The sequence below is a fragment of the Ambystoma mexicanum genome, chromosome 4p (assembly GCF_040938575.1).
Source record: "Ambystoma mexicanum isolate Mex_15411 chromosome 4p, UKY_AmexF1_1, whole genome shotgun sequence".
Classification (NCBI taxonomy): Eukaryota; Metazoa; Chordata; class Amphibia; order Caudata; family Ambystomatidae; genus Ambystoma; species Ambystoma mexicanum.
In genome coordinates, this window is record NC_090927.1 from 203,548,489 (window position 1) to 203,573,301 (window position 24,813).

The window sequence follows — 24,813 nt, forward strand, 5'->3', positions numbered from 1 at the left end:
TAGCAGGTCGGCTCAGCTTCTCCCTCGTCGGATTCTCAGGTCCTGTGGCGACTTCTGAAGTTCCAGTCCCCAAAGCCCTGCTTTTATGCAGCACACCCCCATTCACTCAGCCTAGCTGTCAATCAAACATGCTAAGTGGTGAGCCGGCCGCTCACCGCTTGGGCCAATCACACAAAAGTGCAACTTGAGTTACCAAGGTAACTCAGTCCAGTGTGCCTAAACCTCCTCCCACACCCCTTGTGGTACCCAGACAGAGTGGCACCACTTTTGGAGGGTTCTGTGGAGAAGCCCGCCAAAAGTGGAACAAAGGGCTCGACTCGGGTTGGAGTCACAGAAGAGAACACAGAAGAGTCCTGGCCAAAAATACCAACCGGCGAATTAATATTAAATAAATAAACCGGCGGTATGTTCGAGGCTATGAGAATGAAATAATAAAAGTTGGTAGCCTCGAACAATGGGAAAATCCCATAGGGATATATTCGCGGTCGAATATAAAAAGTAGTATCCACTGCCACCAGCCAAAACTCGATCAGGGGGAACGGAGACGTGCCCCCTCGACTAACAGACCCCGGGGCAATCGAATTGCCCCGACCAGTACGTCCACAATATGATGGTTTGTACTGGTTTCTGTTCATAATTTGGGACTAGTAAAGCCAATGGTGACTTTACATGCCCTGGGAGACAGTATTCAGTCCCAGGGTATGGAGTCTATGGTGGGGTGTCACTATGACACCCCTGTGTCACTGCACGGAGTGTGCTGTGTAACACACATAGTAAAAACACATAAAACCCTATGGAGTAAAGGACCCCATAGCCCACAAAACACATTAGCAGTCAAAGAAACACCATAAATCGTGTCCAAGAGTGGGAGAAAAAAGAGTCTCACTCTTGGCAGGAGAAAAAAAACAAACTCCAGAAATCCAGCAAAGCTGCTGGAGGACTCACTAGGTTAGGAAATTCAGCCTAAACAGAGAATTCTCCCTAACACAAGCCTTGTGTGGAGCACAACCAAAAAGTTCCTAGGAGCTGTGATAAACACGGAAGAAGGGTTAGTCTTTCCCTAAAAGGAAAGAGTCCAAAACATGTTACTGCAAATACCGCATTATCAAGCCAGCCACCAGATAAGCGTACGCAAAGCAATGCATTTGCTAGGCATGATGGCATCTTGCATTTTCCTGTTCCCACATGCACGTCTGTGCATGCGCCCCATGCAGGAGTGGTTGGCGAAACAATGGTCTCAGGCAAGCGGTCAGTGGGACGATCTAATGGTCGTTTCGCCAATGTTAGGGAGAATTCTCAAAAATGTGCTAATTCCCTCTACCTTAGAGCAGAGGCGTAGCCAGGCTTGTCTAAAAGGTGGGGCCTGAAGCTAATGTAGTTGGGCCCACCACAGTGACATTAACATCTGTAAATGCCCACACAGCGCTGCTTCATGGGCATTTTTACATTTTGGTTGGGGCATGCCCGCTAAGGCCCTACCCTGTCTACGCCTCTGCCTTAGAGACCTCCTGCAACTTTGCTGGATTTTGAGGACTTGATTTTTTTACCTGGAGAGAGTGTGAGCATTTTTTTCTTCCCACTGTCTCATGTATTTTGATGTGAGTTTATACACTGTTTCTTTTTGGTTATGGAGTCTAACCAACTCCATAGGGATCATCTTTTACAATTGTATCACAAAGCACCTTCAGTGCAGTGCCACAGGAAGTCTTTCAGATTGCCCAAGGTTTAAATACCTTCTCTGGGATCAACTACTGTTTCCCAGAACAGTGGAGTGAAATTGACTTTACTTAGTCCTGTAAATTTGTTGACCCAGCACACCCTATCTTACAATAGGGTGCTGGAGGGGTTACTTAGTATCCCCTATGTCTAGTTAATCATGTAACAGTGAAATGTTACCCTTTCCTCTCAGAATGGCTAGTGGCAGTGGTTTTACAATGGACTACCATGATTTACCCCGACCGCAAACTGTTTGCAGCTCCGGTAACGTTAAATCGCGGGAGCCATGTTTTTCAAGATGGCGCCTGAGCCTCCTTTGTTAAAACGGTGCCCCGGTCTTCTTTTTTCACCATTTCTTTGTGGAAAGGTCCTTCTCAAGCTTTTCACTGCACGCCAAACCAGGTTTGGTCTCTTTGTTCATTTGCCTTTGGCGGGCTTCAGGAGTGAAACCCGCCTCTGGCTCCAGAGTGTCTGGAGTAGGCAGGAAGTGAGGGAGGTGCCCGAAACTCCCTGTACCTAGTCTTCTAGGAGACCGAAATGCACTCTGTGGTGATTGGGTGGCTGACTGTCCAGCAAGGACAGCCACCCTGCTGGGTGAGTGGCAGCTAGGCTGGAATGAATGGGAGAGAACTGAATAAAAGGCGAGTCTCTTGGCTTGGAATGCAGAGTCGACCACTGGACGAAGGAACCGAAGAAGAGCTTGAAGAAGACGGCTGCTGCAACTCCTGGACCGTTGGTTTGCCTGGTGAAGCCCTGCTGCAGGTCCAAATCGCCAGGTTCGCATCGACAGAGAAGCCCTTCCAAGGACGACTGGTAGGACCATTCAAGTAAACCACCTGGACACCCATTTCAAAGTTGGTTGAATTTCCTCAGAGTTGCCGCAGGAAACCGTAGAGCCAGGGAGAGGGACACCAGATTGTGTGTGTTGCTTGTAAGCTGGCCTAAAGCTTTTGGAAGATCCTCCGGACTCCCACGAAGCAGGTCTGACCAAACCTGACCCCCCCATCCCCCTCTCACCCCCCACCCCCCTCAGTCGAGTGCGTGACCTCAGATGTGAGGAAAGTCCACCTTGACAGCCAGGAACTGTGCTTATTGCTATTTGCTGTACCGCAAGGAGCTGAAAAGCCGAAACAGCCACTGAAACTAAAGTTTTCCGGTTGCCAGCTTTGACCGTTGCAGTGCAGGAGTCCCCCAACATCCTCCCTCTTGTCCTCACGACTGAAGCCCAGGAACAGTGAGATCTGCAGAGCTGTACAGGAACAGAAGTCTTAAGCTGCATCTTTTTCTTCTTTACTAAGGTACTGTAAAAACTAGCCTAAGAGAACATACCTATTACTGTGGAAGTGCTTGTAACTTCTGCAACTCACAAGTCTAATCAGCTTATGGCCCTACCTTTTGATTCTTCTTGTTCTCAAAGACTCCTAAGAACTTGAGCAAAGACTTTTCCATTTACTTACCTGAAGTGCTGCATCCTATACAAAGTCTTTGGCCCATTGACTTTGGCTTAGCCTATTGAATTGAATGACTCTTCTCAGAGCCATCTGAAAGTATTTGCCCTGCTTATGACCATTTGTATTTCTTGTGTTGTAATAACATTTGCCTTTTACTTACTTTTTAAAGAGTTTTCTGTATGCCAACAGTAAGGTATTAATGTCCCCAGCACCCTTGTTACTGAGGTCACCCTGGGTGTAGGTTGTGTCTGTGGGCCATCCCAAAAGGGCCTTGTCTGATCCAGAAACTCAGAGTGTACAGTATTGAAGTATATTTGCGTTACTATTCTATTGCTCCCTTCTGAAGAAAGCTTTATAACCGACTGATAAATTATACATTTTTTATGCAGGAAACCTTGAGTGTAAGAGTTTATTTGAATACCTGTAACTGTGAATCTTTGTGTAACTCCACTACAGCTCACATTTCCCCTCTTGAGATAGGCCTGGCTGCTCAACACGCTACTAAAACTGTGTAGTACAAGCTTATACCAAAGGTTGGGTTGCCTATACTTGTAGTCATAGTTGTTTGTAGTGTTCCCAGAGGGTACTGCATTCAAACATTGCCTAACAGCCAACACTAGTACAAAACCTTCGCTTGTGGACAAGAGAGAATCTGTTGAAGGGGAAACCCTTTCATGATCCAGCGGTGCAAAGGATCGTTACGACAGACGCGTCACTCATCGGGTGGGGGGGCTCATCACCTTCATCACACAGCACATGGTCTGTGGTCTCATGCCACAGCGCTGAACCACATCAATCTGCTGGAACTTCTGGCACTATTCAAAGCTCTTCAAGCATTCGAAGAACTGCTAACAAATCAGTCGGTACAGATTCTCACCAACAGCATTACGGCAATGTTTTACATCAACAAACAGGGAGGCACACATTCTCCAAATCTGTCCAAGCTAGTGCAAAGAATTTGGAAATGGGCACTCAACCAGAAGTTGTTCCTAACACGTTCCAGGGGAACTCGACACTCTAGCCGAATCGCTGAGCAGAGATCAGCTACCAGAGGAACACGAGTGGCAACTAGACACAGAGGTCGTAGACCACATCTTCTCTCAGTGGAGTTACCCCATGCTAGATTTGTTTGCTACAAGTGAAAGCAAGCGATGCCCAACTGCACGTCCAGGTTCCCCCAACCAGACACGAAGGGGAACGCTGTATGGATGCGCTGGTCAGTGAAATTTGCTTATGCTTTATCCCCCACCCACCTCATCCCCCAACACCTCTTATGAACAAGGTGGTGATCAAGATTCACAAAGAACAGATGACACTCATCCTAATTGCTCCTATGTGGGCGAGACAACCATGGCATCCACGTCTGCGCAAACTGGCGATGTGCGATCCCATCAAACTCCCGTGCCAAAACAACTTATTGACTCCACACAGGATTATCAGGGCACCCTCAACCTCGCTCAGTGAACTTGGCAGCATGGCTCCTGAAGTCAGTTTGGACATCTTAACCTGCCATAAAAGGTGTATGGATATCCTCAAGGAGGCTCACAAACCAAACACCAGACACTGTTACTTCCACAAGTGGAAAAGATTTGTTCTTTGGTGCCAGCCCAAACAGATAAACCCCATAGAATGTATCCCATTCCACATTCTCCATTATATGCTCCACTTGTTAGACTCAGGGTTAGTATTGAACGCTATAAAGCTCACCTGGTGGCTTTATCAGCTTACACCACCTCTCAGAGTAAAATGTTGTGGTGGAAAGACCCCGTCATCAAAGCATTCATGGAGGGAGTAAAGAGACTTCACCCTCCGATTTCAAGCCCACCGTCAGGCTGGGATCTCAATGTAGTTCTTGCGAAGCTCATGGGACCTCCTTTTGACCCTATGCACAAGGCAAGTCTTAAACACCTCACATATAAAACTGCCTTCTTAGTAGCTCTTACTTCCATAAGAAGAGTTAGTGAACTTTAAGCATTGTCTGTGCAAGACCCTTTCTTTGTCATCCACAAGGACAAATTGGTTTTACGTACATACCCTAGGTTTTCTCCTAAGTTCATCTCCATATTTCACGTAAACCAATCCATTGAGCTACCGGCCTTCTTTCAGAACCCAACCAGCTCAGCTGAGAAAAAACTCTATGCACTAGATGTAAGGAGGGCAGCCCTTTATTATGTAAACAAGAGTAGACCGCTTAGACAAACAGACCAGCTGTTTGTCTCCATAGCAACAGGCAGAGAAGCAGATCGCATTTCCAAAAATGCCATCTCCAGACGGATAGTCAGATGCATACAGCTCTGTTACTCATTATCCAGCAAAACCCTGCCTTTCACTCCAAGAGTTCACTCCATAAGGGGTACAGGAGTTACTTTGGCCTTTATCGCGAATGTCCCGCTAGACACCAATTGCCAAGCAGCTACATGGACCTCAGTACATACTTTCACTCGGCATTACTGCCTTGACACTCATTCCAAAGCAGATACACAGGTGGGACAAGCGTTTCTTAAACATCTATTTGCCGTTGGGCCTTCTTACAACCCACCACCTTCTCCTAACACTGCATGCTAATCTACGCATAGCATGTGATCTAAGCAGACTCCACAAGCCTCAGAAGGGATACATTACTCACTGTCATCGTATTTCTGATGCTTGTACCTGCTTAGATTCACATGCGCCCACCCTTTCTCCCTTTGAAGAGAAGGTGCATGGATGTTTATATGAGCTTTATCAGATAGATATCTGCTTTGATACACCTGTACTCACGCTACACTTCATGCTACCTCATGTCAGAAACAAAACAATCTGATGAACCTCGACGCGTGAAGGACCATGGGTACAGTGGACGTCACACTAGGGATGGTATTAATAGCGAACCCTGTCGACGTACTTTTTCGAATTTCGAAAACAACAACTGTAATACTCTGCAGCTTCCACTAGATGTCGGCCTATGCATAGCATCTGAATCTAAGCAGATACAAGCATCAGAAATACGATTACGGTGAGTAATGCATCATACATTCACTGCCGGCGCCAGACTTAGCCGGAGAGCAAGTGAGCACTGAGCAGCCAGCAATGCGGGCATTTGGAATTTTTTGGGTGGGCCTTGTCCGCCAATGCATTTCTTACTCGCCCCAATCCAATTGACACTCGACAATTACGAATGGCGAGTGTACATTTTGCAGCCTAGTAGTATTGTATGTATAGATTCACCAAACCTTTTTTCCACCGAACCCTAGCTCACCTAAATCCATACGGAAAGAACTTCTCGTACTGCAACACCTCCACAATCCCATGCTAAATTCATTAGTGACCCTTACCTTATGGGATGCCATGTTGGAAATGGCCCCACTCACCATCAAGACCACACATTCACCATGCTTCTCCTCCCATTATTCAAGTGATGCATAGCTGCTGCCAGGCTCAATGATGTTGTACCCTATACATTTGACAAAGAGCCTGATTTGCAGTTTATAAAGGTTTGGCCAGCAAGTCGGCATTCATTTCATGATACACTCACGCTGCATGCAGGTATGTGATGGGGTTTTCACACTTCTTCAGCCTTTGTTTTGTTGGGGTTATTCACAGGGTTATTGGGCATTACCAAAAGTACGAAATGCATTTCAGAAGGAGCTAAATCAACAAAGGGGCAGTGTAAGAAGAGTGAACTGAGAGAGTGCAACTTGAAAACTCCCAGAACTAGGAATACCTAAAGGCTGAAGCAAGTGAAGGATGCTGATGCCGGGTTCCTGTACCTGTTAGGTCATGTTAGAACATACCAACTTCACTGGTAAGGTGTGTTTAAAAAAAAACCTTCATGACTCGGACACAATGAGGGCAGTCAAGACAGGTCACTTTTGTTTAGAGATTGTTACAGACAGTGATATGTAATTTTGGAAAGTAGTCTTCAGAGCTTCTGTGAATGTTTTTGTGATGAATGGCTTGATGTAAAATGTCGGGGAGATTCACAGACGTGAGACTTAAACCGAGTAATAACCTCCACCCCAGCACATTCTCCTTGCAAGTAGAATTTGAAGGAAGGTGAAGGAGGGGACCACAGTGCATAATCTATGACTGTAGCAAGGGGTCATGCCTTGCGAAAAGGCAGAACCGTTGCCATAAAATGTTCGATGGGTCATACAGATTGCCTTAAAGCCGATTTTCTGAAATCTGGGGGCCAATGAAGGATGCACAGTGGGTATGTGGTCTGGTCTCAGTGTTTCAAGCATATTCGCAGTTAAGTGCAGCATTATGATGCCTCAGGAAATTGTTTGAGGCGTTGAAGAAGGCCTGAGTAAGTGCAGGTGTCAATCTACAGATGAGTGCAATTGCAGCTCAGAGGCTGAACCCGGTAGAGGATGAGGTGAAAGTAGCCAGCTTTCAGCAGTGTGACCGCTCACATTTATTTGTACCCATCCAGTTATTGACTGACCCTTGCTGTCCTGAAATTGGGTAGAAGCATTTGTGAATGAGTTTGATTAAGATCTGTGAGACATCGGCATACAGATTTCAAAGGAACACAATAGCCAAGATACGTTTTGAGATAAAAATGTCATTCCAAGGAAGTACCATAGAGACCATTGATGGGCAGTTTGTCGATCAAGATTCTATAGTCGAATGTGATAAGGCAAAGTTGAGAAACACGAGGGTGGGGGGTATCCAAGTCACCGTTACCCACCTGTCATCCAGAATGGAGACTACCCTGGTTCCATACCCCTTTTGGGTCTGAACCCAGCTGGATACAGATTTAGCAGTCCATTCAATTCAATAAAAGGTTCAAATGAATTGTAAAAATTCTCTTGTACAGCATATTGGTGGTTGACCTGAAGCGGACAGAATCAGATGGTTTCAGGGTCGTCTGTAATAGATGTTAACAAGGAGATATTTGCAGAAAAGGATGTAAAACGTTGATTGAAGAGGCATTCTTCCTAAGTGGGGGGGTTTCCTTCCTCACCTAACCACACAAAAACATTTGGAACCTCCTATCTGATGATTTAAAGCTGTTTTCACCTCCTTTGCTTCTATTCCTAGAAATATTTGGTCTTTGTGGGAGGGGGTACATTGAGACTTAATATCTGCTGGCCAATATTCCCAGACACAAGAATATTTTCTGCTGGAGTAAACTGATTAGCATTCTGTCTAGGGACAGAACAGGCTGCAACTGAAAAGATCCCTGATCTCCAGCAGCATTTGCACAGACTCTGCATCAGCAAATCAATTTCACATTGTCAACCAGGTACTACCAAGACCCATTTCGTCAATTGTATTTCCATGGAAGCACATCCAAACTGACAGTGGAAGAACTTCCCTCTTTGTGTAACATAAGCGAACCCTGCAACTCCAGGGATACTCCTCTGACCAGCTGGCATGCACCGTTTACCCACAGTTGGTGAGAAACTCTTCATGCCCTTTTCTCCACCCCTGGGAAATTCAAGGGATCATAGCTCTTGCTCTGCTGTGACAAGTTTGGGAATTGAAGCACCTGCTTAGTCTTTTCCCCAGGCATCTTGTCCCCATATGTATAAGGCACCTCCTACAGTGTGGTGCCTCTTTTACTTGAGTCCAGCAAACTATTGTCTTCCTACTTGTGTGTAGGTGCACCACTGTGCTGCTCACAACTTTCCCCTCTTTGTTGTCCCATCAGGCATTGGTCGAGTCAGCATGCACAGTCAGTGAACCTTGTCCTTAGGAAGAGCTGGGCGTTGGCCAGTGTGTCCACCAACCAAGGGGACCATCAGGTACTTTGCAACCTTACTGTGGTCCTTTCCTGGGGTCTGTGATTGGTAGTGTGGATACACTTGAGGAACAATGTGGGTCACAGATGTGTGTGTGGCATCTCAGAGGCTTGTGGAAGGCATAGGTGGTTGTGGGTGCATATTCTGATAAAATATTACAGATGTAAGATTTTACAGCAATGTAACTAGTGTTTTAATGATGGCTCATGAAGTAATAGTCAAAGGGATGTGGTAAGTGGAATCTGCTGATCAGTCTATGAAAATAGTGTATGTCTTGATGGAGATGTACATATATTTAATTTAGGAAATTGGATATTTCACTGTCAAATAGTATACAGAATATGCCCAGTGCGGCTTAAAAATGACCTCCGTCTTTAGTCTGAATTCCTGCTAAACTCCAGGGAATTACTGAATGACCACACGTTACCTGAGAAACCATCTCTGTAAGACCAACAATCTCATTATCAATTCATCTGCCAATGTCACCACTCCTACACAACCTTCAACCCAAAACGTTTGCATGCCTCTTTCCCTCATCTACAGCATGTCTATTGGAAAAAGTACTAGCCACGTTTACTGGGGAAAATGAAACCAGTCCTCCCAGACCCTCACGTCAGGGATATTGTCTAGGTCCTTGTGCACCCAAGAATTGACCTGGAAAGCCACCTAGCCTACCTTGTTTAGTGCAGCAGACAATGATGGAGGTGAGAAGGGCCACCTCTTCTCCTGTGCCTGCTTGGCCCTCCCACCTTTGTAGGGGGTCCAGTGTGATCTTACTCTGGAGATTTAAGGTTATCTTGCCTGAGAAGCACCCCCATCTAAAATAAAGGCGCCAGGAGGACGGAGGAACCTGGCCAAGGTTCCAGGACAGCTCTGGAGGACATGAAGGGGCAGCAAGCCAGCAATCTGCAATCTCGGTGGGGGCGAAGGCAAGCCAGGATGTCCCAAAATGGATCTGAAGTAAGTCGCAACTAAGCCACTCCAAGTCCAGCCAGGAAGACTCCCCTCTTTAGGGCATTTGTGCCAGAAGGATTTAACAGCGAAGCAGCATAGCAAAGACCAGGAAACTCTCCCAAGAAGGAACAAGAAGTCCAGCCAACAGAGGACTGGGTAGATGGGCGGGGGGATGAGGGGAGTAGCCCATGGGATTCGACCAGCAGAGAAGGAACTGGGAGCAAGGACAAAGGAGACAGGATATCAGCCAGTGTGGCCACAAAAAGGTACCAATAGAATGGCAGTAAACAAACTAGCAGTCTTTCAGGAGATCACCTAAATAATCTCTAGGGAATGCACACGGTCTTTCACCGATTATAGATTAACCCAATCACTCATTTGGGCAGCACACAAAGATATTGACAGCGAGCCAATCGGGCCTCCCCTATAAATACCCAATGTAGCAGCCCATCCACATTGGATGTAAATTGGAAAGCCTGGAGGACACTAAACCAGTCTCTACGGTTTTAAACTCACACTTGGTGCTCAAGAAGAGCCCACATCTCTGGTTTTACCTGTGCCCCATGGTCCACATAGGCAAAGGGATGGCCCAAAAGAAAATGTCAGGAGTCGGGCTTAGAAAATGGGTTGGTACCCCAATGACTACGAGGTAGGTGTATTGGACTACTGATACAGTGAACACCACCAGCCTTCCACACAGCACATGTCCGTGTGATTGGCTCACCCTGGACCAAAATGAGTTGCTTAAAAAGCTCCCCTGCCCTGGTAACCATATTGGCAACTAATGAAAGAACAGTAGGCAAAGGGTTGCAGTGGCAGGGAGACGTCAGTAGAAGTCCCTCTGCCCACACAAGAAAAATTACAAAACCAAGCAAGTCAGCAACAAGTTTAGGAGACCATAAACATACGGAGCCAGAACCAAAAAATGCAATCGCGCCCTAACAATGCTCAATGAATTATGGCGATGATGTTAAATAGTTGGGCTGCTGTATTGAGGCATTACAACCCAGTGATGAGGGCTGTAGCGGGTGTACTCTTACGTCCAGTCCCCTTTCCTCCATGCTGTATGGGCGTCCCTCACGAGGGATGGGAGACGGAACCTTTTTTCACCAGAAAAAAATATTCTTCCCCTTTAAATTTAGAGGCACAGCCCTGGGAGCAGGCGCGCTCTCCTGAATCGGCCCACCAGCGCCACTCCTCAGTCCCCTTTTCCGTGTTGACGGGACCAGGCCAAATTCATCAGCGCTCCTGTGGTTGGCTTCGGCCATGTAATTCCATGCGCTCTTCCCCGGATAGTCTTCTATCTTTGTCTTTTTCTTTTCAATAGGTACTTGATCCTCCGACGCCACGCTCCTCCCCGGCGCATGTCGACTTCAGTGGGCTTCAGCAGGTGTCCAATCTGCGAGGGGCTCTTCCCTATAACCCCATGCCCTTTGCCTCTCCTGCCGTGGCCCTGACCATGGCTGGGAAGGTTGTTCTGCGTGCGATGCATTGACTCCACAGGCACTGAAGAACAGTCTAGCTAGGTGGAGGGAGCTCTTCAGGAAGTCCCCTCCGGAGTACCCAAAGGACTTCGTCAAACATCGCTCGAGGGCAAAGGAAAGGCCTCTATTCACCATCGCACCCCGTAAGGGTGACTCCTTCCCTAGGAAGCGCCCGGCCAGGAGGAACCTGTCGGGTTCTAGTACCAGCACACGTACCAAGGCTAATCCAGCTACCGGCCTCACGGCCGAGGGGTCTCCGGATCCTTCCAGTGTCAGTGCTGAGGGACCTCAAGGTTCTTTTACCGGGGTTACTACCAAGGGGCAACGCCCTAGTACCGGCATCATGTCCGAAGGGGTGCCTTCACGCAGCACTACCAGCAGCTCTGCCGAGGGCAGTATGCCTTCCAGGTCACGGCTTGAGGTGCGGGATAGCCGTTTTGTTCCAACACCAAGCGTCTTGGACGGGGCTGGTTCCAGCGAGCCACGCACCACGACTTCGGCTCATGGCATGGAGCTCGACAAAATGACTGCTGCGCCAGACAATATGGCCGCTCATCCGATACCCCCTTTTGCAGAGCGGGTGGAGGAAAGAGTCACAAGGTGGGACTGGTGTCAACCAGGTGCGTGGCCTACAGTTTATCCCTCAGCAGCGCAGGACAGGTTTCCCCTGCACCCCAGGCAGTGTGTGTTCCGGCCCCAACTGCCCTCGCCCACTCCGTCAATATCACCTGCCACCTCTACAGCTCCGAAGACAGGTTCTTCGAAAGGTGCCTAGGGCTGATGCGAACTCCCCAGTTGGGGGCCATCCTCCGGAATGCCATCAGGGACATGCTCCTTCAGGTCAATTCACTGGCACCCATAGTCATTCCTCCGATGGCTCCGGTGCCACAGGCCCCAGCGCAAATGCTGCTGCCCCAGCCGGCTCCTCTGATTCTGGCTTCCCTGCCTCCCACAGTTCAGGCGGTTCCACACCAGCCTCCGCAGCAGCCACCGGCTTCGGTCTCCCACTGCACAGCCCATGGCACCCATCACTCCTCCACCAGCTCCGGATCCCCCATCCCCCGCGAGCCTGGCGGATGAGGACCCCGACACGGCATTTTAACCCAGGACCTTCAATGAATGCCTTGCAGGTTTGGGCCTTCCTCAGCCCGAGCTAGAGCAGCACGAGGAGGGGTCTTGGCAGAGGTCCTCACCCTAAGACCCCTACCAAAACTTAGATCCTGATGCAGAAAGACGTAGTTGCCCTGGCCAAGAAGGGGTGGCTCAAGCTGCACTCGGCACAGCCTGATAATTGGTGCCTCGACGCCAAGTACAGGCAGATGGAGGGGGACACACTCTTGCTTTCAGCGCATCCTCAACCGCACTCTGTGATAGTTGCGGTGTCACTCTATTCCAAGCCTGTCATCCTCGGCTACCTCATACTCGACGCTGCTAGGCAAGGAGGAGAAGATCTTGGAGGCGTACGGGAAGAAGCTGTACTCCATGCCTCATTGCACCTGCAGCAGGCCAACGCAGATGTCATGCTGGCAGCCACTACCCAAAGGCTCTGGCAGGAAATTGCAGACTTCCTCCCAGAACTTCTGGCACAGAGCGAAGCACGCTTCAAGGCGGGACTAGGAGAATCCAGTTTGGTAGCCCAGGACATGATGGAAACCACTGTGGCCCACATCGATACCTCTGCCTGGTCCATCTGCATTGCCACGGACGTGAGAAGGACGGCCTGGCTCCGGGCTACTAAGTTTAATCCCGATGTCTAGGAATGCATATTGGACCTTCCCTTCGAGGGCAGGGATCTCTTCCACTCCACCACGGATGAGGGATTAGATAAAGACTTTGCGGTTTTCAAGCTGTTCTTTTTATCTATTCTTACGAAGGCCATGCCCAAGGTCTACACCCAGTCGCAGGGGGTGGGCGTTTGGCGGGTTCCGAGGCTTCTAAGAACAGAGGTCCAGACAACTTGACCGTTCTCCGAGTCTGCATCGGAGGAAACCAAAAAACGTGTGAGGGGGGGGTGAGGGTTTTTTCCAATCCCCCACCTCCGCAACAGCCTCAGAGGGAAAAAAGGCATGACACGCCCCTTCGGGTCCACGGGTCTCCGGTGGGGGTGGGGGGAGGCTTGCCTTTCACGTGCAATTTTGGCACCAGAACTTTTCGGACCCCTGGATCCTCTCCGTAGTCTCCACGGGGTACCGCCTACCGGTACCTTCCTCTCCTCCTCCCTCCTTCCCCCTTCCCCTCCAACCCCCACAGATTGAGACAGCAACTCTGCTGGCGGAGATCCGGTCGCTCATCGAGAGCCAGGCTGTGGAAGAAGTGCCAACCTCCCAGCGAGGCTCGGGCTTCCATTCCAGGATTTTCACCATTCAGAAGAAGAACCAGGTTGGCCTGAGAGTTGTGTTGGACCTTTCCACCCTCAATTTCTCCCTCCCTCTGCAAAAATTCAAGATGGTTATGCCAGCTCTTATTGTAGAAACATTGGACAGGGGAGGCAGGATGTGCTCCCTGGATCTGAAGGACGCTTATCTACACATCTCGATTTGGCAGCCACATCGTTCCTTACTGCGCTTCAGGATCATGGGCTTCCATTTCCAATGCAAGGTGCTACCCTTCGGCCTCAACTCGGCACCCAGGGTATTTACCAGGTTGATGAATTGAGTGGCAGCCGTGCTCAAGGCCACCACGTCTACCTATACCTGGACAACTGGCTCCTCTGGGCTACCTCTCCAGAAGCGGTTCAGCATACGGCCTCCGCACTGATGAACACACTGCATGACCTGGGGTTCACTATCAATCTCAAGAAGTCCTCGCTGCAACCCACGAAGAGCCTGACCTTCTTGGGTCTCATCTGGGACACAGGCTCTGTGAGAGTCTTTTCCCTCGGAGGCCAATATATTTTTTTTTTTTATTTTTTTTAATTTTATTTTGAGAATAAACAATACAAACCAAACTTGCAGCATTAATTACAATAGACTCGTAAACATCAATTAACACACGTTACTGCACCCCAATCCCCCCCCCGCGCTCAAGAGCTTATCAACATTTCGGTTCTGTATCCACTACGTGTGGCTGGGTATCGCTTCCTTCCGAAGCTGCAGGGTCCACTACCGTGCCAAACAGTCCTGTAATTAACATCCTCCAAGCCGCCAGGTTACCTACATCTTCCTCCCCGCAATTGCTACATGCCTCCTGCCATACCACCGTTTCAGCCTCCGACCATTTTTGCAAGTCCCGCCACCATACCTCTATCCGTGGCTTGTGGCATTGCTTCCAGCTCATGGCTATCCTTCTTTTAGCAAGCACATACGCCAGGTCCCTCAGTTTCCCAAGATGTTTAGTGTTCCGTGGTCTGGGAAACCCTCCCAACAGGCAGGCCCAGGCCGTATCTATGTGTAGCGGGACCCCTTTGTCTGCTAGTTTCCGTGCCACTTCCCCCCAAAAAGCCTCAATCACTGGGCAAGACCAGAACATGTGTATCATATCTGCGTCTTCCTCATCGCATTTCGGACATGCTTTTCTTCCTGCGTTCGCAAACTTGGATATTCTTTTCGGGGTCATATAGGCTCTATGCGTAATGTATAGTTGTATTTGCTGCAATCTAGCATTCCTGGACACTTTCTTATGGTATCCCATGGCCCGTTCCCACATCCCATCGGTCAACTGCGCCCCCACCTCCACTTCCCAGTCCAACCTCAAGTCCATCAAGTCCTTCCCCACCCGGGTCATCACCACCTCGTATAGTCTAGAGATCTCGTGCCCTCCCTCCGATATGTCATATATCGTTCCAATTAGAGCGTCTGGTTCTTCCGCCAGCACAGTCTCCGGCCAGGTTTTACGGATAGTCTGCACCAGCCTAAGATACGTAACATATTGGCCCCCATGCAACCCTGTCTCTTCTCCTAGGTCTTCAAATTCTTTAATAGCCCCTTCTTGCCATATATCTCCCAATGTGGCCAGCCCAACGGATTCCCAATAGGTCCTGATTATCATCCTAAGCTGGCTGTCTCCCTTAGTTAAGGCAACTAGCGGCACCTGTGGGGAACACGGGTACGGGCGCTCCATCAATTGGCATGCTCTGTGCCACATCTTCCACCCAAGCAACAGCATACTCGGGCGTTCATTCAGTTCAAGTCTAGGAACCCAGATGATCTCTTTTATGTAAAACGGGGCGCAGTCCTGCCCAACCAGCCTAGATTCAGGAGTTTCTTCATCAGAAAGCCATTTCGTTACATATTGCAATTGGCTGGCTACATAATAGGCCTCAAAGTTTGGCAGCTTGATGCCCCCTCTATCATGGAAGTTCTGTAGCTTCCATAGCGCCACTCTATTGCGGGTGCCGTGCCACAGGAAGTCCCTACACATGCTGTTAAGTTTGGCAAAGAACTTCTTGGGAATCAGGTGTGGTATATTACTGAAAAAGTGCAACAGCCTAGGCAGGACCACCATCTTGAGCATCGCCCCCTCCCCCATCATCGCCAGCGGCAGCTTCTCCCAAAACTGCATATTTGTGCGGATTTTCTTCACAGCCACCTCGGTATTGTGCAAGTGTTCCCCCTCCACAGTATGATATACATCTATTCCGAGGTAGCGGAAAGAATCAGCTGCCCAAGGCACGGGCAACACTGGCAATCGTTCCAGAGGGACTCCTGTGTAGCTCCCCAATGGAAACATGCTCGATTTTTGGGGGTTTACCGCTATGCCGGACAGTTCCGCATACTTTTCCATGACCTCTAAAACGTACTGGAGATTTTCCTCCGGATATTTCAAATACAGTAACAAATCATCAGCATATAAGGATATTAGGTGTTTCTCTCCCCCCACTTCAATGCCAACCAAGTCATATTGTTGTCTGAGGTACACTGCTAAGGGCTCCAGGGCTAGAATGTATAACATCGGGGACCAGGGGCACCCTTGTCTGGTGCCTCTACTGAGTTGCCACCTCTTAGATATCACTGATCCCGTGCGTACTCTGGCCAGTGGTTCGCTGTACAACAATTCCGCCCACCTAACATAACCCGGCCCCATTCCGTATTCTTCCAGGGCCGCCAGCAACCATGGCCACCTCACCGAATCAAAAGCCTTGACTGCATCTAGGGACACCACCACCATCTCTTCATCGCTTCTGTTCCCCTCTTCAATCTCCCGGTGGAGTCGCCTGTGGTTGTGAGTTATATTTCTATTGGGGACATAGCCTGTCTGATCCGGGTGTATCAATTTACTGATGACCCTTCGTAGCCTATTAGCTAGGACCGCCGTCAGGATCTTGCTGTCCTGGTTCAGCATTGACAGCGGCCTATACGAGCCGCAGCAATGCCCCGGTTTGTTGGGCTTGGGGAGCGGTACGATTAGTGCTTCTCGAAGCGTATCCGGTAGCCGACCCTTCTCAAAAGACTCATTAAACATCTCTAGCATAGGGGGGAGTACCTCTGCCCTATATACCTTATAAAACTCGCCCGGGAATCCGTCCGTGCCCGGGGTCTTGCAGATGGGCAGCTGTTTCACCACCTCCTCTAGTTCATCCAGGGTAATAGGTGCGTCTAGTTCCTCCCTTTCTTCGTCACTAATCCTAGGTAGTTCCATGTCTTTCAATGTTTCTCTGATCTCTTTCTGGTTTTCCCCTCCTCTGTCCTCATATAGTATTCTATAATAGTCAAAAAATGCCCCATTGACTCCTTCTTGGGTGTCAACCTCCTCCCCGTCCTCTCTAGTTATTATCCTAATCGGGGGCCTGGGGGTTTCGCTCTTATATAACCACGCCAGCAAGCGGCCAGTTTTGTCCCCACCTGCATGTTGCCTCTCGACATATTTTTTATAGTTAAGGTTGCAGAGCCTTTCCCAAAGCTCCGCACACCTCTGCTGCAGCTCGAGTACTAGTTCCACGTCCCCTCCTGCCCTGTCGCTTTCGCGCTCCAGTTGCTTCTCCGCCTTCTCTAGTTCTGTCAGGACCCCACCTTGCAGGCCTTTTGACTTGGAAATAGCAGTACCCCGCAACACAACCTCAAAAGCCTCCCAGAGTGTACTCGCTGAATCCACACTGCCCGTGTTTACCTCAAAGTACCTCAAAGTACTGCAAGATCGCATCTCACGTCGGTTTCCGCACCCTAGGGCGACAGTACTGCCAGGTGAACACCAGGGGCGAGTGGTCCGACAGGACCCTTGCTCTATATTCTATTTGGGTGGTCTCTATCACCACATCTGGCGTGGCAAAAAAATAATCCAGTCTCGTATCTCGTATGTAAGTGCTGCGGAGCAGAATAGTGAGAGTACTGCGTGGCATTAGGGTGTTTCAGTCTCCAAACATCCGCCAGCCCAAAGTCCTCTAGTAATGCCTGTAATACCCTGGCCGCCGGGGTGGGCCGATCAATCTTCTTATCAGACCTGTCTGCCTTTGCGTCGAGCACGCAGTTAAAGTCCCCTCCCCAAATAATCGCTCCCCCCACACACGCGCCCAGGTGAGTGCATAGGGTTCTGAAATACGTGGCAGTGTTTTGGTTGGGGGCATATGTATTTATAATGCACACCTCCTTATTCTCTACCAAGGCCCTCAGCATGACCAGCCTGCCCTCCGTGTCCACCACCTCCTGTATGAGTCGGAGCGGAACATGCGGTGCCACCCAGATCAGCACTCCCCTAGCATAGGCAGAGTACGGAGAGCCCACTACTGTGCCTCTCCACTTTTTCCCCACCAGTTCCAATTTCTGTTGGGTCAGGTGTGTTTCCTGCAGCAGCGCAATGTCAATCCTCTGCCTTTTAAGGTACATCATGACCTTGTTCCTTTTTAAATAGCTGTTAAGTCCCCTGACATTCCAGGTTACGATCTTAAGGTCTCCCATGGCTCATGAGTATCTTCTTGCTTCCCATGTAGCGACTCCCCTTGGCCCACGTGATACAGATAGCATCTCGTTCTAGTAGCTCCTCGTACCAGCTCAAACCCCCTTTAACTATGTACACAGCAAAACCCCAACTTCCCTCCCCTCTCCTCCCCCCCCGTCCCTTCCCCAACATCACACACCCCAACTGCTGCCCAGCTCCAGCCTCGGAGCTCAGGCACCCCCACATCGAGCCTTGCAAGCACCGACCGATGCACAGAGCTCAGTAGGGTGAGGTCGCCCTAATGGCCACCCAACTAAAACTATCATGGGGTAAAGAGAATCGTTCCGTAAGGCTCCCGTTAAGTAAACATTAACCACAGTGCTCATGACAAATAGTGCAATCATCTGACCTTCTCTACCGAAGGCTGCGCAAACAACTATATTCAAGTCCCACGTGCCACGCCATCTTGCGACGCCATCTTCATGTCTCCCGTATCTCTTCCGAGCTCTTTCTCGTCCGAACTTCTGACTCCTGGGGGCATCCTTGTGCATCGAGCCATCCCATGGCTTCCTCCGGGGTCTCAAAAAACAGAGTTTTATGTGCATGAATGACCTTCAATTTTGCGGGATAAAGTAACATATATTTGTGGCCCGCCTCTCTCAATCTCCGCTTTACTGACCCAAAATTCATGCGGCTACGCTGTACAGTCAGGGTATAATCCGGGTAAGCCGTGATGTTTGCCGCTCCTCGTGTGATCGTTCCTCCTTTTCGAAAGTGTTCCAGTATCCTCTCCCGGTCGCGGTAGTTGAGAATTTTAGCGATCATAGCCCTAGGCGGGTTCCCCGGCGGCGGCCTCCTTGTTAGGGCTCTATGTGCCCTTTCTACTGCAAATCCTTGGGATAGGGCCCCTCTGGGTATCTCTTGTAATAAATTGGATTCAATGAATTCCATAGGGTCACGGCCCTCCATCCCCTCCGGCAGGCCCACGATGCGGATGTTATTACGACGGGCTCGTACTTCCGCCTCCTCCACTCTGCTCTCCAGGTTGCCCACTCTTTGTATCAGGGCGTGCAATTCGGCTTTATGGGAGGCGCAATCCGCAGTATTCGGGCCGACTTCCTTCTCAAGGGACTCTGTGCGCTCCGCCAAGGCCCTGACATCCTGTCGGAGTAGGTTAACGTCCTCTTGAACCTCTCCGACCTTGAGATCCAGCGCCGTTTTTAGTTTGGTGACGGCCAGTTCGAGCTTAGATTCCCAGGCCGCTCTTAGGTCCGCAATCGCCGCCAGGATTTCTTGGTTGGCGCCCGAAGTCATCGTGCCCCTCGCAGCCAGCGCGTCCCTGCTCTTGGTGATGTCCTGACCCGGGGACGTCCTAGTGAAGTCATCTAGGGTGGGCTGTTTCGCCTTCGGCCGCACTGTCCTATTCGACATGACCCAGGGAATCTGTAGTTTGCTCAAGTGACAAATGTGCACGCAGTGCGCCGCCTCCACTGGGTCACCGTGCGGCTCACTTCTTCCTTTGTTCCGGACCCTGGTCGGCCATTTTGTGTCGTCCTTCGTCCCCGGTGTCCTTTATCTCATCCGCACCGATCTCGGTCGTTGTCACTCCTGCACCATCCAGGAGTTCACCATGCGTAGCCCACTCATTCACACACCGGCATGTGTTTTGTAAGTGGTCGGCGGTCCGTCTTAATGCACTTATTTGCCCGGATCGTTGCAGGATCTCGGGAGCTCCTCCAGAACGCGTCCCCTTACATGGCGCTCGTAGCCACGCCCCTCCCCTCGGAGGCCAATATTGCGGCCATCAAGAGAGCTACAGATCGCTTCCTCTCCAGGCCTGTGACCTCCGCCTGGTGGTACCAGCACCTACTGGGTCTTCTGGCAGCAGTCCTCTTTGCCGTGCCCCACACAAGACTCAGGATATGGATACTACATCTGCACTTTGCAACCTCCTGGAATCAGGAGAAGGGCTCCCAAGAGGAGCCAGTCAGCATTCCTCCCTTTCTCCTCTCGGACCTCCAATGGTGGTCCGCGGACTCCAACCTGCGGCGGGGCAAGCCCTTCCGACAGCCGGTCCCTAAGGTCACAGTTACTACGGACTCTTCCCAAGAGGGCTGAGGAGCCACCCTGGACAGCGACAGCGTCCATGGAGTCTGGACTCGGCAGGAGCAGGAGTCCCACATAAATTGGCTAGAATTGAAGGCCTTATGGTTAGCCCTCAAGGCCTTTCTCCCTTTTATCGAGGGCAAGACAGTTCTTATCCAGACAGGCAACTCCACCAGAATGTACTATGTCAACAAGCAGGGGGGCACCAGATCCCCTCTGTTGTGCAACCTAGCAGTTGGGATGTGGGAATGGGCTCTGGAAAACGTCTACCTCATGGCTGTCCACCTCCTGGGGGAATCCAACTTGGAGGCGAACAGGCTCGGCATACTGGGGGTAGACAATTACGAGTGGCAATTAAATGACCTGGTACTGAAGGAAATCCTTCCTCAGGTGGGAGCATCCCCAGGTGGATCTATTTGCCTCCTGGGACAACCGGAAATGCCACAGTTTGCCTCCTGGCAGGGGCAGGGCTCCGGCTCCCTGGGCAACGCATTCCAGATACAATGAAACAACATGACGGCATATACCTTCCCACCCACACCCCTGGTCCACAGAGTGATCTTCAAGGTAAAGGAATCCCGGCACCTCAGCATCATTCTAATAGCTCCCTGGTGGCCGGCAAGACAGTGGTTCTCCAAGCTTCTCAGCCTATCGGACAGACCACCCATTCACCTACCGCTGGGCCCCACTCGTCTCCTGGCCCAGCAGGGGGGGGCAGGGTACTCAACCCAGCTCCCCACAAGCTAGCCCTCGCAGCGTGGTTCCTGAGCAGATCACGCTGAAGCACTTAAGCCTATCTCAGGCCAAACTAGAGATCATCCAGGGCGCTAGAAGCAAGGCTACTAGAAGCCAATATAAGAGTAAATGGTCTAGATTTGGTCATTGGGCCGACTCTAGGGGGGGGGATCAACCCTCTTAAGTGCACCTTGGACGACGTGCTCTCCTTTTTAGCACACCTTGCCCACTCCGGTGTTTAGGTGGATACATGCCGCACCTATATGGCAGCCATAGGGGCTTGTAGGAATTCGGAGGAGGGCCTGCTCCAACACTGTGGTCAAGTGACATCTGGTGGGCTTCCACAGACTTTACCTGCCTATAAAGAAGCCACACCGAATCTGGGACCTCCATGTTGTGTTGGGCGCCTTGGCGTCCGCTGACATCAGGCTGGTCACCATAAAGACAGCTCTGCTCGTGGGCCTCGCCTCAGCTCAGTCAGTGAGATCCATGCTCTTGATGACATCAGAACCCTACACCACTTTTGACAGGGACAATGTCGTCCTGCGGACACACGCTGCTTTTCTACCCAAGGTGTCCACCTCCTTCCATCTCAAAGAGGATATAGTCTTACCAACTTTCTTTGCCGACCCCAAGGACAAGCCTTAGAGGGTCTTGCACTGTCTGGATGTCAGACGCACGCTGAAATACTACCTGGACAGAACCGAGGACTTCCGCAAGCCGGACGCCTTGTTTGTCACTTTCGGTGGGTCAATTCCCAGTTATCAGGCCTCCAAGGCCTCCATAGCAAGGTGGATGGTCGAGGCCATCAAGGAGGCCTATGAGGGGCAGCACAAACCAGTGCCAGCGAACTTGCATGCCCCTGTGGTCATAGCCAAGGCCATTGCGTTCCAACGGCATGTGCCGTGGCAGGTCATCAGCAGGGTAGCTACCTCGGCCACCCCTTCAGCTTTCTGTAAACACTACTGTTTGGACAACGCCTCTCGGTCAGCCGCGGCCTTCGGGCAGGCGGTTTTGAGAAATCGTTTTTTTTTTTTTAAGAAAAACTTTATTAGGAGTTTTCATGAAGGCAGACAACAAGTACATCAGGGCAAGTAAGCAGGTAATCACAAATAGGAATATTATCGCAAGGGAACCACAACATGGGGGATCAGAAGTTTTTTTCTGGCGGGCCTTCGCCTTCCCGAAAACATCCCTTGTTGTTAATGCAAGAGTTGATAAAAGGAACGTTAGCTCTTTACTGTTTGAGGGACTAGGTGAGCCAACGTGTCATGGGAGGATATGAGGTCAGTCCTGAGTACTTCTCTGCATATTCCAGGAAGGGAGCCCAAGTGTTCTGGAAGCTCGTGATATCCCCCAATCGCATGGCAGTAATCTTCTCCGACACGACAATGTCCCAGCATTTTGACCACCAGAACGCCAACGATGGGCCTTTCGGGTGTTTTCCAAAGACGAGCGATGGAAATCTTGGCAGCTGTGAGTACGTGGGTGATTAATTTGGCAATCTGACCAGTTAATGGGAATGCTCCCTCCTTGGTGTCGCACAGCAGAACTACCCCCAAGTCTCAGGGGATCTCCAGCCCTGTGATCAGCTTGATATGTTGCAAAACTGCTTTCAAGAAGCCCATTAATTTTGGGCAGGCGCATAGCAAGTGAAATAGGGTCCCAGTATCTGCGCAGCCTCTCCAACAGCCCGGGGGAATAGTGGGGTCACTTTTTTGTAACAGTTCAGGAGTCACATAATACCGGTAGCACACCTTGTATCCCCCTTCCCTGTTCGTGATGCATTTGGTGCTGCTATGTAGTCTTCCCCAAATGCTACCCCGGTCCTCAATTTCTAGTGTACGTCCCCGATCTTTTTCCCAATTTAGCATGTATTTCTCCTTCCTGGAAGGATCTGTTTTATCGAACAGTTGATATAAAGTGTAGATTTTGCCCATGGGAGCGGATGCTGTTAGCGTCCTTTCCAACGCGGTCAGGTCCCTCCCTCCTTTTTCTTTGATCTTGCCCTGTGATGTCCAGTGCCTGTTTTGTGCGTAGTGGAAACACTCTGTTTCTGGGACATTAAACTTTGTTTTACATTCTATGATTGTGAGGGGGGAGCCATCTCGCAGGAAGTCCCCAAGTCTCTTCAGGCCTCCCCTCTTCCAATTTGTAAAGCTGTTGGGGGAGATGCCAGAGGTGAAATCTAGATTACCTCAAATCGGAGTGAGCGAACCAATTGTGCCCGTACACCCCCATTTGTGTGCTGCTTGTTTCCAATTTGTTACGGTATTTCTTGTGGCCGTGCGGGGCTTTGAGTCTGCCAGAGTCCTGGTGGGAGCTTTGTGGGGAGAGAGGACCCGGGTACCATGCCCCCTCGATTCGCTTCCAGTGAGGATGATTTGTCAGGGATTCCCAAGCGAATGCGTGAGAGAGCTGAGCTGCCCGGCAGTATCTGGCTAGATCTGGGGCACCCAGGACCCTAGAACGGGGTCATGATTTGTCTGGCAATACGTGTTTTTTTCCCTGCCCATATACATTTCATTAGGCTTTTCTGTAATTTCCTCAGGTCTGATTCCAGTATGTTAACTGGGAGGGCTGTGCAGTAGTAGATCATCCTAGGGATAATATTCATTTTACCACAGTTATTCTCCCTAGCCAAAATATTTCCTGCTTTTCCCATTGTACTAAGTCTTTTTGTAATTCCATGAATAGAGGTGGAAAACTGTATTGTTATATCCGTTCTATTTTTTGGGGAATTGGGACTCCTAAATAACCCATGCTGGTGGAAGCCCAGGAGATGGGGATGAGTGGGGCAAGCGCTTCTCTTTCCTTGCACGGGATGTTAACTGCTAGTGCAGATGATTTAGAATAGTTCACTTTAAATCCAGAGACTCTCCCAAAGGCCGCTATTTCTTCCCAAACGGCCCCAGCTGATTTACTTAACTGTGTAATTGTAAGGAGGATATCGTCAGCACACATGGCCGTTTTGAATTCCCTCCCACCCACAGTAAGTCCCCTTATGTTAGTATTTTGTCGCAGCTTGCAAACAAACAGCCCCAATCGATAGGGCGAAAATTAGTGGCAATTGTGGGCATCCTTGCCGGGTGCCTCTGGTTATACGAATCCTATCTGTTCTTGTCCTATTCATTCTTAGTTGGGTGGAGGGGCTTTGATAATTAGACCATAGCCCAGGCTACAAAATTCGGGCCGAACCCAAAATGACAGAACGTTGCCTTAATGTATCCGCAATCTAGCAGGTCAAAAGCTTTATGGGCAGCTAGAGAGATGACTGCCAATGTATCCCTCTTTCTGGTTGCAAATTCTATCAGATTGATTGTGTGCCTGATATTATCAGGGGTGCTTCTACCAGGAATGAATCCTGTTTGGTCAGGGTCTATCAATTTCGGGAGAACGTTGCCCAGCCTAGTAGTGAGAATTTTGGAGAACATTTTTCCATCATTATTCATTAATGTGATTGGCCTGTAGGTGGAGCAGAGCGCTGGGTCTTTACCTGGTTTGGGGATGAGAATGGTGAGTCATTGAGCCATTGATGGGGTGATAGTTTTTGTTGTGAGGCACGAGTTGAATAAGGCTGAGAGCTGCGAGGCCAGGATATGTGAGTATAACCTATATAATTTGGTTGTGAGCCCATCAGTTTTTCAGGGATTTAATTGCTTCAGCCGTTTCTTCTGTTGAGATTGGCCGCTTTAGGGGGGGGGCCAAGAAGTTGCGGAAAAGAGGGATTACTGCGTCTTAAATACTCCATGTAGGTTTACGGTGTAATAGGAGGCTCCTCCATGATTTGCCTATGGTGCTCAACCATCAGTTCCCTTTTTTTCTTGC

At 49.9% G+C, this 24,813-nt stretch overlaps 1 protein-coding gene across 10 annotated transcripts in view; it reads left to right on the forward strand.

Annotated features, from left to right (window-relative positions):
* The window catches only part of HMBOX1 (homeobox containing 1), an 802,934-nt gene that overhangs the window by 740,083 nt on the left and 38,038 nt on the right, over positions 1-24,813 (forward strand). For 2 of the 10 annotated variants that reach the window (XM_069605709.1, XM_069605710.1), the window contains exon 11: positions 8,806-8,899. The exons of the other annotated variants lie outside the window; for them this stretch is intronic. In XM_069605709.1, coding sequence (XP_069461810.1) covers positions 8,806-8,850 — 45 coding nt within the window. In that variant the 3' untranslated portion in view covers positions 8,851-8,899. The remainder of the gene's footprint in view (positions 1-8,805; positions 8,900-24,813) is intronic. 10 annotated transcript variants of the gene reach the window in all.